Raw genomic sequence first — 14,391 nt, 5'->3', positions numbered from 1 at the left:
TGATTGTAGACTTAAGTTGCAGTTTCTCCTCTCTTCACTGCTGCCTCCGCCACCAATATGCTGGTTAACTTTGCTATTAGGCACATCGGAACATGGTCTAGGAAAAGTGCCAATTCAAAAGCGCACTGATGTGTTTCAGAACCACGGATAGCAACAACTATCAAACGCAGGGGAAAGCGCATTTGTTATTAAATACACTGCTCAAAAAAATAAAGGGAACACTTAAACAACACAATGTAACTCCAAGTCAATCACACTTCTGTGAAATCAAACTGTCCACTTAGGAAGCAACACTGATTGACAATACATTTTACATGCTGTTGTGCAAATGGAATAGACAACAGGTGGAAATTATAGGCAATTAGCAAGACACCCCCAATAAAGGAGTGGTTCTGCATGTGGGGACCACAGACAACTTCTATGCTTCCTGGCTGATGTTTTGGTCACTTTTGAATGCTGGCGGTGCTTTCACTCTAGTGGTAGCATGAGACGGAGTCTACAACCCACACAAGTGGCTCAGCTAGTGCAACTCATCCAGGATGGCACATCAATGCGAGCTGTGGCAAGAAGGTTTGCTGTGTCTGTCAGTGTAGTGTCCAGAGCATGGAGGCGCTACCAGGAGACAGGCCAGTACATCAGGAGACTTGGAGGAGGCCGTAGGAGGGCAATAACCCAGCAGCAGGACCGCTACCTCCGCCTTTGTGTAAGGAGGAGCAGGAGGAGCACTGCCAGAGCCCTGCAAAATGACCTCCAGCAGGCCACAAATGTGCGTGTCTGCTCAAACGGTCAGAAACAGACTCCATGAGGGTGGTATGAGGGCCCGACGTCCACAGGTGGGGTTTGTGCTTACAGCCCAACACCGTGCAGGACGTTTGGCATTTGCCATAGAACACCAAGATTGGCAAACTCGCCACTGGCGCCCTGTGCTCTTCACAGATGAAAGCAGGTTCACACTGAGCACATGTGACAGACGTGACAGAGTCTGGAGACGCCGTGGAGAACGTTCTGCTGCCTGCAACATCCTCCAGCATGACCGGTTTGGCGGTGGGTCAGTCATGGTGTGGGGTGGCATTTCTTTGGGGGGCCGCACAGCCCTCCATGTGCTCGCCAGAGGTAGCCTGACTGCCATTAGGTACCGAGATGAGATCCTCAGACCCCTTGTGAGACCATATGCTGGTGCGGTTGGCCCTGGGTTCCTCCTAATGCAAGACAATGCTAGACCTCATGTGGCTGGAGTGTGTCAGCAGTTCCTGCAAGAGGAAGGCATTGATGCTATGGACTGGCCCGCCCGTTCCCCAGACCTGAATCCCATTGAGCACATCTGGGACATCATGTCTCGCTCCATCCACCAACGCCACGTTGCACCACAGACTGTCCAGGAGTTGGCGGCTGCTTTAGTCCAGGTCTGGGAGGAGATCCCTCAGGAGACCATCCGCCACCTCATCAGGAGCATGCCCAGGCGTTGTAGGGAGGTCATACAGGCACGTGGATGCCACACACACTCCTGAGCCTCATTTTGACTTGTTTTAAGGACATTACATCAAAGTTGGATCAGCCTGTAGTGTGGTTTTCCACTTTAATTTTGAGTGTGACTCCAAATCCAGACCTCCATGGGTTGATAAATTGGATTTCCATTGATTATTTTTGTGATTTTGTTGTCAGCACATTCAACTATGTAAAGAAAAAAGTATTTAAGATTATTTCTTTCATTCAGATCTAGGATGTGTTGTTTAAGTGTTCCCTTTATTTTTTTGAGCAGTATAGTATTTTTATTAGTGTTGCACCATTGCACTTATGTAATAAAACCATATACAATTTCAGTAGCACTTGTCTAAGGTGTGATGGACTGTGCCATCCCCAGGCCTCCACAATGGATTAGTCCACTTACAGGTGCAAATCAGACAGGTGTCTTGTACACCATGATATTATTAAATGTTTTTTCTACTGCTCAACTAAATGAATATCGGTTGACCAACAGCCTATCGACCAAACAATCGACCAGTAGACTAAATTGGGTCAGCCCTACATGTGATTTGTGCATTCACACTGATGTAGCCTCTGAAGTAGCTCATTTCCGGTCACTGTTCCTTTACATTTTGGTGTAGTTGTCATGGAAACGACAGGTCACGTGCAAAGAAAATAATGTACTTCACGGCAAAAACATCTGATCTGAGCGTCCAGAAAGAGGTCGCAAAAGGACTCAGTTGTGTATCAGGATTCAGCTCAACATACACTATAAATAGAAAGTACGTGGACACCCCTTCAAAATAGTGGATTCGGCTATTTGTTACACCCGTTGCTGACGGGTGTGTAAAATCGAGCACACAGCCATGCTTTCTCCGTAGATCAACATTGGCAGTAGAATGGCTTACTGAACAGCTCCGTGACTTTCAACGTGGCACCGTCCTAGGATGCCACCTTTTCAACAAGTCAGTTGGTCAAATTTCTGCCATGCTAGAGCTGCCCCGGTCAACTGTAAGTGCTGTTATTGTGAAGTGGAAACGTCAAGGAGCACCAACGGCTCAGCTGGGAAGTGGTAGGCCACAGAAGCTCACAGAATGGGACTGCTGAAGCGCGTAAAAAATCATTGGTTGCATCACACTACAGACTTCCAAACTGCCTCTGGAAGCAACGTCAGCACAAGAACTGTTCGTCGGGAGCTTCATGAAATGGCTTTCATAGCCGAGCAGCCACACAAGCCTAAGATCACAATGCCAAGTGTCGGCTGGAGTGGTATAAAGCTCGCCGCCATTGGACTCTGGAGCAGTGGAAACGCATTCTCTAGAATGATGGAGGAATAATGGTCTGGGGCTGTTTTTCATGGTTCGGGCTAGGCCCCTTAGTTCCAGTGAGGGGAAATATTAACGCTACAGCATACAATGATATTCTAGAAGATTCTGTGCTTCCAACTTTGTGGGAACAGTTTGGGGAAGACCCTTTCCTGTTTCAGCATGACAATACAGAAATGGTTTGTCGAGATCGTTGTGGAAGAACTTGACTAGCCTGCACAGAACGCCAACTGCGAGCCAGGCCTAATCTCCCAACATCAGTGCCACGACCTCACTAATGCTTATGTGGCTGACTGGAAGCAAGTCCCCGCAGCAATATTCCAACATCTAGTGAAAAGCCGTCCTATAAGAGTGGAGGCTGTTATAGTAGCAAAGGGGGGACCAACTCCATATTAATGCCCATGATTTTGGAATGAGATGTTCGACGTGCAGATGTCCACATACTTTTGGTCATGTAGTGTATGTAGGTGGAAGTCAAGATCAGATTCCATGTGCTTTTTTTTGCTGTTTACACATTAGGGAAAAGTTCAGATAGTAATCAGATATGCAAATAATTGGCAAAAGATCTGAATTGGGCTTCCAGTGTAAATGCAGCCTGAGGCGCTACTCATCTACTTCTCGTCATTACAACCACTCTCTTACTCCCTCTTTTCTCCTCCAGCACCACAGTGCCCACGGCTCCATGTACTCCTTAGACACAGACCTGGTGGCAGGGGGCCACTTGGACCCCTACAAAGACTGCCTGCGGAGGGTCCAGTCCACAGACAGCCTGGGCTCCTCTCCCGGTCTCCAGGGCCTGGGGGGCCACAACCATAAGGCTAAGTCGGCCAGCCATCTGGACGAGTCCGACTTTGGGCCCCTGGTGGGGGCGGACTGCGGGGCCTCTGAGGGCCTGGCGGGCTTTGGGGACACACTATCGGTCAGCTCCATCCAGCTGACGGCCGGCCACTTCCTCCTCACCAAGGTCTTAAATCAACCTTTTATTATACTTTCATTTATTGCGTCTGTAAAATGTGTGTGTGTATATGTATGTATATGTGTGTATGTATGTGTGTGTGTGTGTATGTATGTATGTGTGTGTATGTATGTGTGTGTGTGTGTGTGTGTATGTATATATGTATGTGTGTGTGTATGTATGTGTATGTATGTATATATGTATATATGTATGTGTATATATGTATATATGTATGTGTATATATGTATATATGTATGTGTATATATGTGTATGTATATATATATGTATATGTATGTATATGTATGTATGTATATATATATGTGTGTATATATATATATACTTTACAGACGCAATAAATGAAAGTATAATAAAAGGTATAATATAAAAAGTATAATATACTGCTCAAAAAAATAAAGGGAACACTTAAACAACACAATGTAACTCCAAGTCAATGACACTTCTGTGAAATCAAACTGTCCACTTAGGAAGCAACACTGACAAATTTCACATGCTGTTGTGCAAATGGAATAGACAACAGGTGGAAATTATAGGCAATTAGCAAGACACCCCCAATAAAGGAGTGGTTCTGCAGGTGGTAACCACAGACCACTTCTCAGTTCCTATGCTTCCTGGCTGATGTTTTGGTCACTTTTGAATGCTGGAGGTGCTTTCACTCTAGTGGTAGCATGAGACGGAGTCTACAACCCACACAAGTGGCTCAGGTAGTGCAGCTCATCCAGGATGGCACATCAATGCGAGCTATGGCAAGAAGGTTTGCTGTGTCTGTCAGCGTAGTGTCCAGAGCATGGAGGTGCTACCAGGAGACAGGCCAGTACATCAGGAGACGTGGAGGAGGCCATAGGAGGGCAACAACCCAGCAGCAGGACCGCTACCTCCGCCTTTGTACAAGGAGGAGCACTGCCAGAGCCCTGCAAAATGACCTCCTCCAGGCCACAAATGTGCATGTGTCTGCTCAAACGGTCAGAAACAGACTCCATGAGGGTGGTATGAGGGCCCGACGTCCACAGGTGGGGGTTGTGCTTACAGCCCAACACCTTGCAGGACGTTTGGCATTTGCCAGAGAACACCAAGATTGGCAAATTCGCCACTGGCGCCCTGTGCTCTTCACAGATGAAAGCAGGTTCACACTGAGCACATGTGACAGACGTGACAGTCTGGAGACGCCGTGGAGAACGTTCTGCTGCCTGCAACATCCTCCAGCATGACCGGTTTGGTGGTGGGTCAGTCATGGTGTGGGGTGGCATTTCTTTGGGGGGCCGCACAGCCCTCCATGTGCTCGCCAGAGGTAGCCTGACTGCCATTAGGTACCGAGATGAGATCCTCAGACCCCTTGTGAGACCATATGCTGGTGCGGTTGGCCCTGGGTTCCTCCTAATGCAAGACAATGCTAGACCTCATGTGGCTGGAGTGTGTCAGCAGTTCCTGCAAGAGGAAGGCATTGATACTATGGACTGGCCCGCCCGTTCCCCAGACCTGAATCCAATTGAGCACATCAGGGACATCATGTCTCGCTCCATCCACCAACGCCACGTTGCACCACAGACTGTCCAGGAGTTGGCGGATGCTTTAGTCCAGGTCTGGGAGGAGATCCCTCAGGAGACCATCCGCCACCTCATCAGGAGCATGCCCAGACGTTGTAGGGAGGTCATACAGGCATGTGGAGGCCACACACACTACTGAGCCTCATTTTGACTTGTTTTAAGGACATTACATCAAAGTTGGATCAGCCTGTAGTGTGGTTTTCCACTTTAATTTTGAGTGTAACTCCGAATCCAGACCTCCATGGGCTGATAAGATTATTTCATTCAGATCTAGGATGTGTTATTTTAGTGTTCCTGTTATTATATATTTTAATTTTATTTTTACATGCAGTTTTAAATAAAGTTTGATATGATCCAGGACCAGGAGAAGGCCATCAAGGCCATGACACCGGAGCAGGAGGAGACTGCCTCGCTGATGTCCAGCATTTCTCACGCCCCCGACACCGCCTTCCTTTCCCCATCAGGCTACCGGTTGGTCAGCGACCAGGAGTGGAACCTGCTACAGCAAGAGGTCAGACAGTTTTCATAGTGTTTTGGTTCATTTAAATTGTATGATGTTTTCGTTGGGCTTTGTTTTCAGTTCGATATTGTACGCTAAACCTTGTTTACATAGTTACAGTTGTTGGCTTGTAATTCCATAATCTCAAGTACCGCTTATTAGCAAGCAGGGTTTCCGTTAGGAAAATGTGGCACCGGGTATTTGACAGGCAGCCTTTTAATTTACCGGGTATTTGAGAAATTTACCGGACCATATGCATTGTGTGCTTAACCTGATTAGGGCGTCCACTCAGTGCTCAGAATGACAGAAATCCCATTTAGATTATGGTAATTCATATTAACAGAACATACCCTCACCCACCTAGACAAAAGGAACACCTATGTGAGAATGCTGTTCATTGACTACGGGTCAGCGTTCAACACCATTGTTCCCTTTAAACTCATCACTAATCTGAGGACCCTGGGACTAAACACCTCCCTCTGCAACTGGATCCTGGACTTTCTAACAGGCTTCCCCCAGGTGGTGAGGGTAGGCAACAATACGTCCTCCACGCTGACCCTCAACACTGGGGCCCCTCAGGGGTGTGTACTTAGTCCCCTCCTGTACTCCCTGTTCACCCACAATCCCCCCCCCCCAAAAAAATGCACATAAGCACAGCAATGCGCACAAGACAGTAGGCTACGGCGCGAATGTTCGTTCCATAATGCAATTAGCTGGAAGACACTCTCAAAAGCACACCGCACATGTGAGCGGTTTGTGACCGAGAGAAAAATATCTATTCGAAATTTAGAGGAGATCTAATATGCAACAACCAGCATGGGTTGCTAATATGACTAGGATTGTGCTTTGGGCTACTGGACAATGAAAGAAAGTTTATATAAAATAATTGCTTTCATGGATATGTTCTGATTTTGGCTAGACTTCTTTGAAGCAAGGTAAGACTTGACTCATATATGTAGTAAAAGCATTGGCTGTTTGAGATGCTGTAGCAGCAGCAGCTCTCGCACTGTCTGACAGATTTTCTGCTCAAAGGCTCCATCTGTATGCTGCACACGTGTCAATTTCATTCCCCTAAATTATGCAATTAATCTAGTCCGATGAGCATGACCAGTCAAATGTATTTCCATCAATGAATAGGCAAAAAATCATTATTTCGTCTCCCGGACAATTTGGCTGGCGCCGATTTGATTAATCAGCTTTTACATTTTTTTTATCTGCCAACAGCCGGCTATTACCGGCTAACAGAGACCCTGGTACCAAGTACTGTAGCAAAAATACAATGTAGGCTAAGTGTTGAAATGGTAAGGTAGAATAAAGTAAACAATCTTCACACTGCTATGAAATGTGTACAGTTTAGTCTGCACTCATGGACAGCCCACAGTTTCTATATACATCTTTCTCCTAGACGTATTTACCATGTGGTATTCCTCCTAAGTGGATTCTTGGCTGTCTGTCACTAGGTGAAGAACGCAGGGAGGAAGTTGGGCCGGCGGTGTGACATGTGCTCCAACTACGAGAAACAGCTGCAAGTCATCCAGGGCCAGGAGGCAGAGACACGCGATCAGGTAACACCCTCTCTGAGACACTCCATTACAGTTGGACTTTCTGAAATGTTTACTAAATGCCAAGGATACTTAAAGGGAAGGTTAATCTCAAAATCAAAGTTCTTTATTATAGATGTCTTTCCATATTCCATGGCATATGTTGTGTGGCTATATGAATTAGAATAAATATGTCGACAAGAATCCTAAATGAATAGAAATATTTGCACCATCTGATTTAGTGTGTTAACTGGTGCCGATCTCTCCCATTCTTTTCTCTGGTCCTTCTCAGGTAAAGAAGCTCCAGGTGATGCTGCGGCAGGCCAACGACCAGCTGGAGAGAACCCTGAGTGAAAAACAGGAGCTGGAGGACTCTGTGAAACAGGGAAACGAGGAAACCACTGCCAAGGTCTGTCCTGATTACACACACACACACACACTTCAGAGTTCTTATGCAAAAAGCGTAAAGTATAGTAAGTGTAAAGTAATCTTTATGCATAGCTCTTATGTTGTTTGAGTAGTTATTTATAATCTTCAAAGAATGTACAATCCTCCCTGTTGGAATGTGGATAAATCGGCATACGCCATTCCTTTTCTGTAAGATTGTATGTTTGCTCAGTTATCCCCTGAAGCCTGCTGATTTCTTTCTTTGTGTCTCAGGTCGCTGCTCTCATGCTGAGAGTCCACGAGTCGGAGTTGCTGCTCAACACACTACAGGAGGCCTTCAGTCAGGCCAAGAGGAACACACAGGAACAGATGGTGAACAGCACTTCTCTACTACACCCTCCCAATATAGCCTTTGTTTGGCCCTCCAGTGTCTTAATGTCTGTCTATGCCAGAAAGACTGTGTAAATAAAGTTAGCAGCCAAAGCATTTGGACATTCCATCGCTGCATGTGCCTTTGATTTAGTGATGCAACTGGCTTTTTTCTGGAATTAAGGAGGATGTTTCTCCTGCCAAAGAGATAGAGCTGGTGGAAATGTGATGGAGTGTTCTGCCAGATGGCAGACGTTTGGCCTCTTATCTGCCAGTGAATCACACCTGAAGACTGTGGTCGGCAGTTCCATTTTACAGTACATTGAATCATCAGGAGGAAACAGGATGATGACATGATTTGATGGAGTGCTGTTTTTGCCATAACCAGGCAGTGCTGATGCAGTCTAGGGAGCAGGTGGCGGACGAACTGAGCAGACTGCAGAGGGACAACGACAGCCTAACAGGCAAACACCGACTCCACTTATCTCTCCAGCAGCAGGAGGACTTCAAACTACCCACCACGGTGCAAGTACGAGACAATCATTCACAGCCACTGTTTTGAGAATTGCTCTCAGGCGCATCTCAACACTGTAAACCATAGCCCTCGATTTGTTTTGGATTTATTTTGTCACACACATTCATAGATTTACAGAATGTCTCTTGACATCTGAATAATAAACATGAGTTAATGGCAAGGACCATCCAGGCTCTTCATTTTTTCCCCCAATGCTTACATACCATGCTTTCATAGCATTGACAAAGAAGAAAACAACAGTAAGATTCAAAAGTTAAATCCAAGACGGATAATGTAGTGTATATTTTAAGCCTGGATTTAGCTTTGTCATATTCTAAGACTTTGGTTGTGTTCCAGATGCACAGATTCTGCACACATTATAGGAGCGTCATGTTGATGTGGTTCCTGAGATGTTAAATACTTCTCCTGGAATTGTAAAGGTCTAGTAATGTTAGCAGACCTGCACAGAATCTGTCTTTCAGAACTGAAACAATCTGCTTGTCTGACCAGGTAATATTTCACTGACTTTGGTTGATGAACTGGCAGGGGACAACATACTAGGGCCCTTCAGGGGTGTTAAAGATTCTATAGTGTACTTCTTGACCGCTTTGACGTGAATCGATGAAAGTGCGGTAACTAAACCCTCGTAACCACCTAACTGATTCTTGTTTTTTTCATCCCATATAAACTCAGATATTGCAGTATTCAATTACTTAAGAGCTTTTAAAATGAGGAATAGAAATGGGAATACGTGGGAGTAAATGAAGAAAACAAAAATCTTGGAAGAACAGAGTATAAAAAGGGGTGGAAGCAACTGAAATGTATGAGTAAGTCATCACCATACACTTCTCCACATGCACAGTCCTCAGAAGCAGACTACCATCTCTGGTTCACACCATCGAGCTATTTACGTGCCCATCAGGTACTTCTTTCACCATTTATACCTAGTGTGACTCACTTAAATTGGTACGTGCAACTATTTCCGCTGCCCTCTAGGAACTACAACCACTGGTGCTGCAATTGCGGGAGGACATAGTTGCGGTGCGCACGGCTGCAGACCACCTAGAAGAGAAGCTGAAGGCAGAGATCCTGTTCCTGAAGGAGCAACTCCAGGCAGAGCAGTGCTTCAAAGAGAACCTGGAGGACACACTACAGATGGAGATAGATGGCTGCAAGGAGGAGATAGGTGAGGCTCCCCTTCCCATTCCTTAGTCTTGACACAAGGATAGGTCAGAGAAGGGTGAGAAGAACCATGGATGTATATTTGGCATTTATGAAAAGTTACTTTGTTGCGCTATAATCCTCATGCTCATTAATCAAGATATCTATTGATTAATGTGCCAGATTTACCAAAAGTTTCATTTTGATCTGTATTTTCTGGGCAGGTGTAATGTTTATCTATGGCTCTGAGTTGAGATGTCTGGACACCCAATGAGGAAACTGTAGGTGCAGAGAGTGAATACGAGCAATAAAGCAATCTTCAAAGTTGCATTTTCTAAGAGCCAAAGATGCTAAATATGACCGTTAGCTCAAACTTGTATGACTTAGTTGTTTCATTAGTACACATTTGAGTAGAGTTGAGGGATAAAACGTGCTGAGCAAGTGTTCAGCTTCACGGTCCCATAATGAACTCTTCAGCGCAACTGAACTCTGCTTTTCCTTTGAACTTCATAAAAGACCTTGGCTTTCACATTTTCTGAAGATGTTTTTTCCCCCTCCTTTCCTTTGTACCCTCTCAAACCTTTCTTTTTCTCCTGTCCTTTTTTCTCGGTTGGTGATTGTTGTTCAGACATCTTGGAAGGTACGAAAAACACTGTCTGACGAACCTACTGAGGCTGTTTGTGTGTGTTAATGCTGTAAATGTTGGACTAATGACTGTAGGACAATGAAACTCACTCGCTGCAGTAATGTTTTTGAACATGTGGCATGCCAAATTGGTATAGGCATTTAGGATCATGGATGTGACATAGCACATACATTTTAGTCATTTAGCAGACACTCTTATCCAAAGCGACTTACAGGTGCGATTAGGGTTAAGTACCTTGCTCAATGTCTTAGCCATTCACATCACTCTTCTTAGTCAGCATGGGTATGATAAAATAACATGCCTCGCTGCTAGTAATACGGAATCACAGCTTTGTTTTTGTCTATTTTGTTCTCAGAAATGTTAAAATCAAATGCACTGCTTAAAGTGCAGTGCAGAAAACCTACGTTCTGCAATGGCTGAATTCTGGCCCAAGTTATCAACACTTCCTTGATTGCTCTTTGTGTCAGTCGTATAGTTTGGTGGAGCACTGTGTTTGCTTGCTTAGTAGCCCACACACCACTCCCCTTGGCAAACCGTGCTAATTCATTATTTATGAATTGATGACTCATTTGCCAGGAACCACATTAGAATGCTAGAACGCATGTCTGAGGTTGATGTTCTGATTTACCATCATAATGGCACTGTAATAAGCCTTCTATCTCTTTTCTCTCCTTCCGCCAGCGTCATTCTCAAGTCTGAAAACCGAGCTGGAGCGCGTGAAAGATGAGAAAGAAAAGGTAAATGAACAGTAGGGAGTCTGCATGAGTCACTCCTCTGAATGTGAAGTCAGATTTCCTTGAGTGGCTGCCTTCAATAACATAATCCCAGTTTAGGCCTAAAACCACTGGCTTGTTAGAGTAGTAGTAGTTGCTATGTTTTGATATGTGTGGAATAATATGTACAAATGTAGGTGTGAGTGATTTTTTTATTTACCATCACCAATATGTCAATGTGAATACCTCCTGGCTAATATCAGTGGTCTCTGACCATAGTTGTGTAGGCTTTGGTGTGTAGGCTTTGGCTCAAGCCTTATATGTACACAACTGAATTAACAAAGGTCTTGATGTTTAGTTGAATTTGACGTTTGAGTTCTGAGCTGGAACAAAAGCCTGGGCACCTAACTACCAGGACCAGGGTTGGAGGCCACTGGCTTAACATTGTTTTGCAATGCAGACTGTTTGTAGCCTTGTTGGCGAGCAGACCACGTGACACAGCGTTATGATTCCATATTCCACTCTTTTCGAGAGTGGACACATTGATTGGTTCTCTTAAATGTTAGTTTTTTCCTGGGGGGTTGGATTTGAAAATCCAACACTTGTAATGGAAGGAGGTGGCACTTGGGGTCTGTGTGGCTGTCCATGTGGGTGTTTGAGTGAGAAAGACAGAGGAGAACCACTAAGGCGCAGCCCCTTTCATTATCGACGCATCGTGTTGACAACATCTAACAGCCTCCCCAGACTCTGAAGTCAGGAGGACTTCAAGTTTGGTACTAGACTATTTGTACCAGTAGTTATTAATAACCCTGGTTGATGTGCTAATTTCCCAGCTGGAGAGCAGCTTGGCAGAGAAGAGCAAGACATTAGAGAGTGTCCAGGGTCTGAAGAGCAGTCTGGAGGAGCAGCTCAGAGAGCTCACCACAACCAAGGTCAGAGGTCATTCACACCAGACAACCTGTATTTTAAAACTGGCCACTACTGCTGTTCCTTTCTCACCTATCTGTGATGTGTGTCTGTGTGTGGGGGGGCAGACTGCCCTGGAGGCTCAGGCGTTGGATGAGAAGGACAAAGCACAGCGCTTGCAGACGGAGCTGGACGTCAGTGAGCAGGTGCAGAGGGACTTTGTCAAGCTCTCCCAGACCCTCCAGGTACGGACAGCCGGGGTACCATGGCAACCAGTTTGAGATCGCAAACTGGTTACCCCAAAGTTTTTTTTTTTGTCTTCAGACTGGAGTGTTTAACATTCATAGATATAGATATAGGTTAGGATCCACCTAACCTACACCTCCAATTATAGGTTATGTACGACCATTCCTTTTCCATTGGTAAGCAATGCATGCCTTCCCCTAGAAATAGATGAGCACTTACTTACTTGTAAAATGCGTAATAGTTTTCAATCAGCATTTTTGATGTAGATCTTAGACATACCTTTGAATTTGACAAAAACTGATCTTTACCTTGTCTGACCTTACATTTGATAGGTCCGCATGATCGTGGTGTTACTATGGCAATGGTACTCCAACTGCTATAGTACACCTCTTACCATGGCAACCATATTCCTCCCCGGCAACCATATACAGCACCTCATTGGTGCTTTTAACACTATTTGATAGTGACTTATTTTACCCTATCTCTGATGTGCCGCCCCTGATATGTGAGATGTAACCTACATGGCTGTATGTGTATTTCTAGGTCCAGGGTATACGAGGCCTGGAGCCTGCTGGTTTTCTGTTCTACCTGATAATTAATTCCACCCACCTGTTGTCCAAGGTCTAAATCTGTCCCTGATTAGAGGGGAACAATGAAAAAACACAGTGGAACTGGCTTAGAGGTCCACAGTTGAGTTTGAGGGTTCTAGGTTATCTGGTATATTCAATCATGCAATCACTCTTCCCCTCAGGTCCAGTTGGAGCGGATCAGACAGACTGACTCTCTCGACCGTATCCGAGCCATCCTCAACAACACCAATTTAACTGACATCAGCCAGCTCCCAGAGACATGATACCCATGGCTGAAGAAACTGCATTCCCCCTCCCACTCTGTCTCACTGGCCTAATGAAATCCCCCCCCCCCCCCCCCCCAATTGAAGGGCTCAGGATGGATAAGAGCGGTGTGGGTGTTTTTAAATAAAGACTAAATCCAAGGTGGAGGACAAAAAAATAATTCATTAGAGATGATAGGAAAAAATACATTTTCTGTGCAGGAGGATTTGGAGCATACCGAGGAAGGAGTGAACACTACTACTAAGAGGTTGCTAATAACTAAATGACTGTTTCCTGCAGAGTGGCAATTCCTGCCTGTTATCTGTCCTGTGTTTTTACTGTAGATATTATATTGGACTGACCATACTAGCCCAACCAAAGGAGGCGTTTGTAGCCTTCTAAGGCACTTTCTTCTACAACAGGGATCATCAACTTGATTCAGCCATGGGACAATTTTTTTCTTGAGCGGATGGTCAGGAGGTCGGAACATAATTACAAATAATTGTAGACGGAAAATTGACCACAAGAAGCCTAAACAGATATTTGACTAAAACAATCATTTCAAACCTTGCTTACGTTTTTATACCATCACATAGATCTCTCTATGTGGGAATACTTTGGAACATATTTCGAAAATTAAAATCACATGGAGCTTATTTGTTGGTGTTTTTACAGTCTTTTATGTCCAACAAATAAAATCACTGCGGGCCAAATTTGGCCTGTGGGCTGCCAGTTGGTGAACCCTGAACTACAACTTCTTTCAGGTAATGGGAACAAATGGATCCACAAAATTTCTGCCATGTCTGCAAGTGGTTTAATAAAATGCTCCCACTGTTTCTCACTCACACCACCTTGGGTTTACTCTTTCTCGCACCATGCTTTTGTAGTTCAATTTCACCCTGTTGGGCCTATGGCAAAGACTTAATGAAGGAGATTCATAGAAATATGTGTACATTAATAATGTAAACAGAATATAAACAGTTAAGTAAACCACCCCTTTCACAAAAATGGTTCACTCCTACAGACTGAGTCATGTGGCCGTGGCTAGCTATATAAAGCAGGCAGGGGCTCGAGGCATTCATTCAGTTACTGTCCGATTGACTGTTAGAATGAGCTAAATGACTGACCAATGCGACTTTGAGCGTGATTATCGCCAGGCGCGCCCATTACAGTATCTCTAACGGTCAGCCTGGGCTTTTCCCGCATGACAGTGTCCAGGGTTCGCTGAGAATGGTGCGACAAAACAAAAAATATCCAGTCAACGGCGGTC

At 45.0% G+C, this 14,391-nt stretch overlaps 1 protein-coding gene across 2 annotated transcripts in view; it reads left to right on the top strand.

The window, feature by feature from the left end:
- LOC106567675 (rab GTPase-binding effector protein 1) overlaps positions 1-13,966 on the top strand; it is a 34,349-nt gene extending 20,383 nt beyond the window's left edge. For both annotated transcript variants that reach the window (XM_082960334.1, XM_082960335.1), the window contains 11 exons: positions 3,451-3,753; positions 5,665-5,817; positions 7,266-7,370; positions 7,639-7,755; positions 8,007-8,105; positions 8,491-8,631; positions 9,613-9,802; positions 11,105-11,160; positions 11,970-12,068; positions 12,171-12,287; positions 13,040-13,966. In XM_082960334.1, coding sequence (XP_082816460.1) covers positions 3,451-3,753; positions 5,665-5,817; positions 7,266-7,370; positions 7,639-7,755; positions 8,007-8,105; positions 8,491-8,631; positions 9,613-9,802; positions 11,105-11,160; positions 11,970-12,068; positions 12,171-12,287; positions 13,040-13,141 — 1,482 coding nt within the window. In that variant the 3' untranslated portion in view covers positions 13,142-13,966. The remainder of the gene's footprint in view (positions 1-3,450; positions 3,754-5,664; positions 5,818-7,265; positions 7,371-7,638; positions 7,756-8,006; positions 8,106-8,490; positions 8,632-9,612; positions 9,803-11,104; positions 11,161-11,969; positions 12,069-12,170; positions 12,288-13,039) is intronic.
- The last annotated feature ends 425 nt before the right edge of the window (positions 13,967-14,391 follow it).

This window comes from Salmo salar, chromosome 13 (assembly GCF_965601325.2).
Source record: "Salmo salar chromosome 13, fSalSal1, whole genome shotgun sequence".
NCBI lineage: Eukaryota > Metazoa > Chordata > Actinopteri > Salmoniformes > Salmonidae > Salmo > Salmo salar.
The sequence above is the reverse complement of the archived record's forward strand: the minus strand, read 5'-3'. Positions and strand labels throughout refer to the sequence as shown.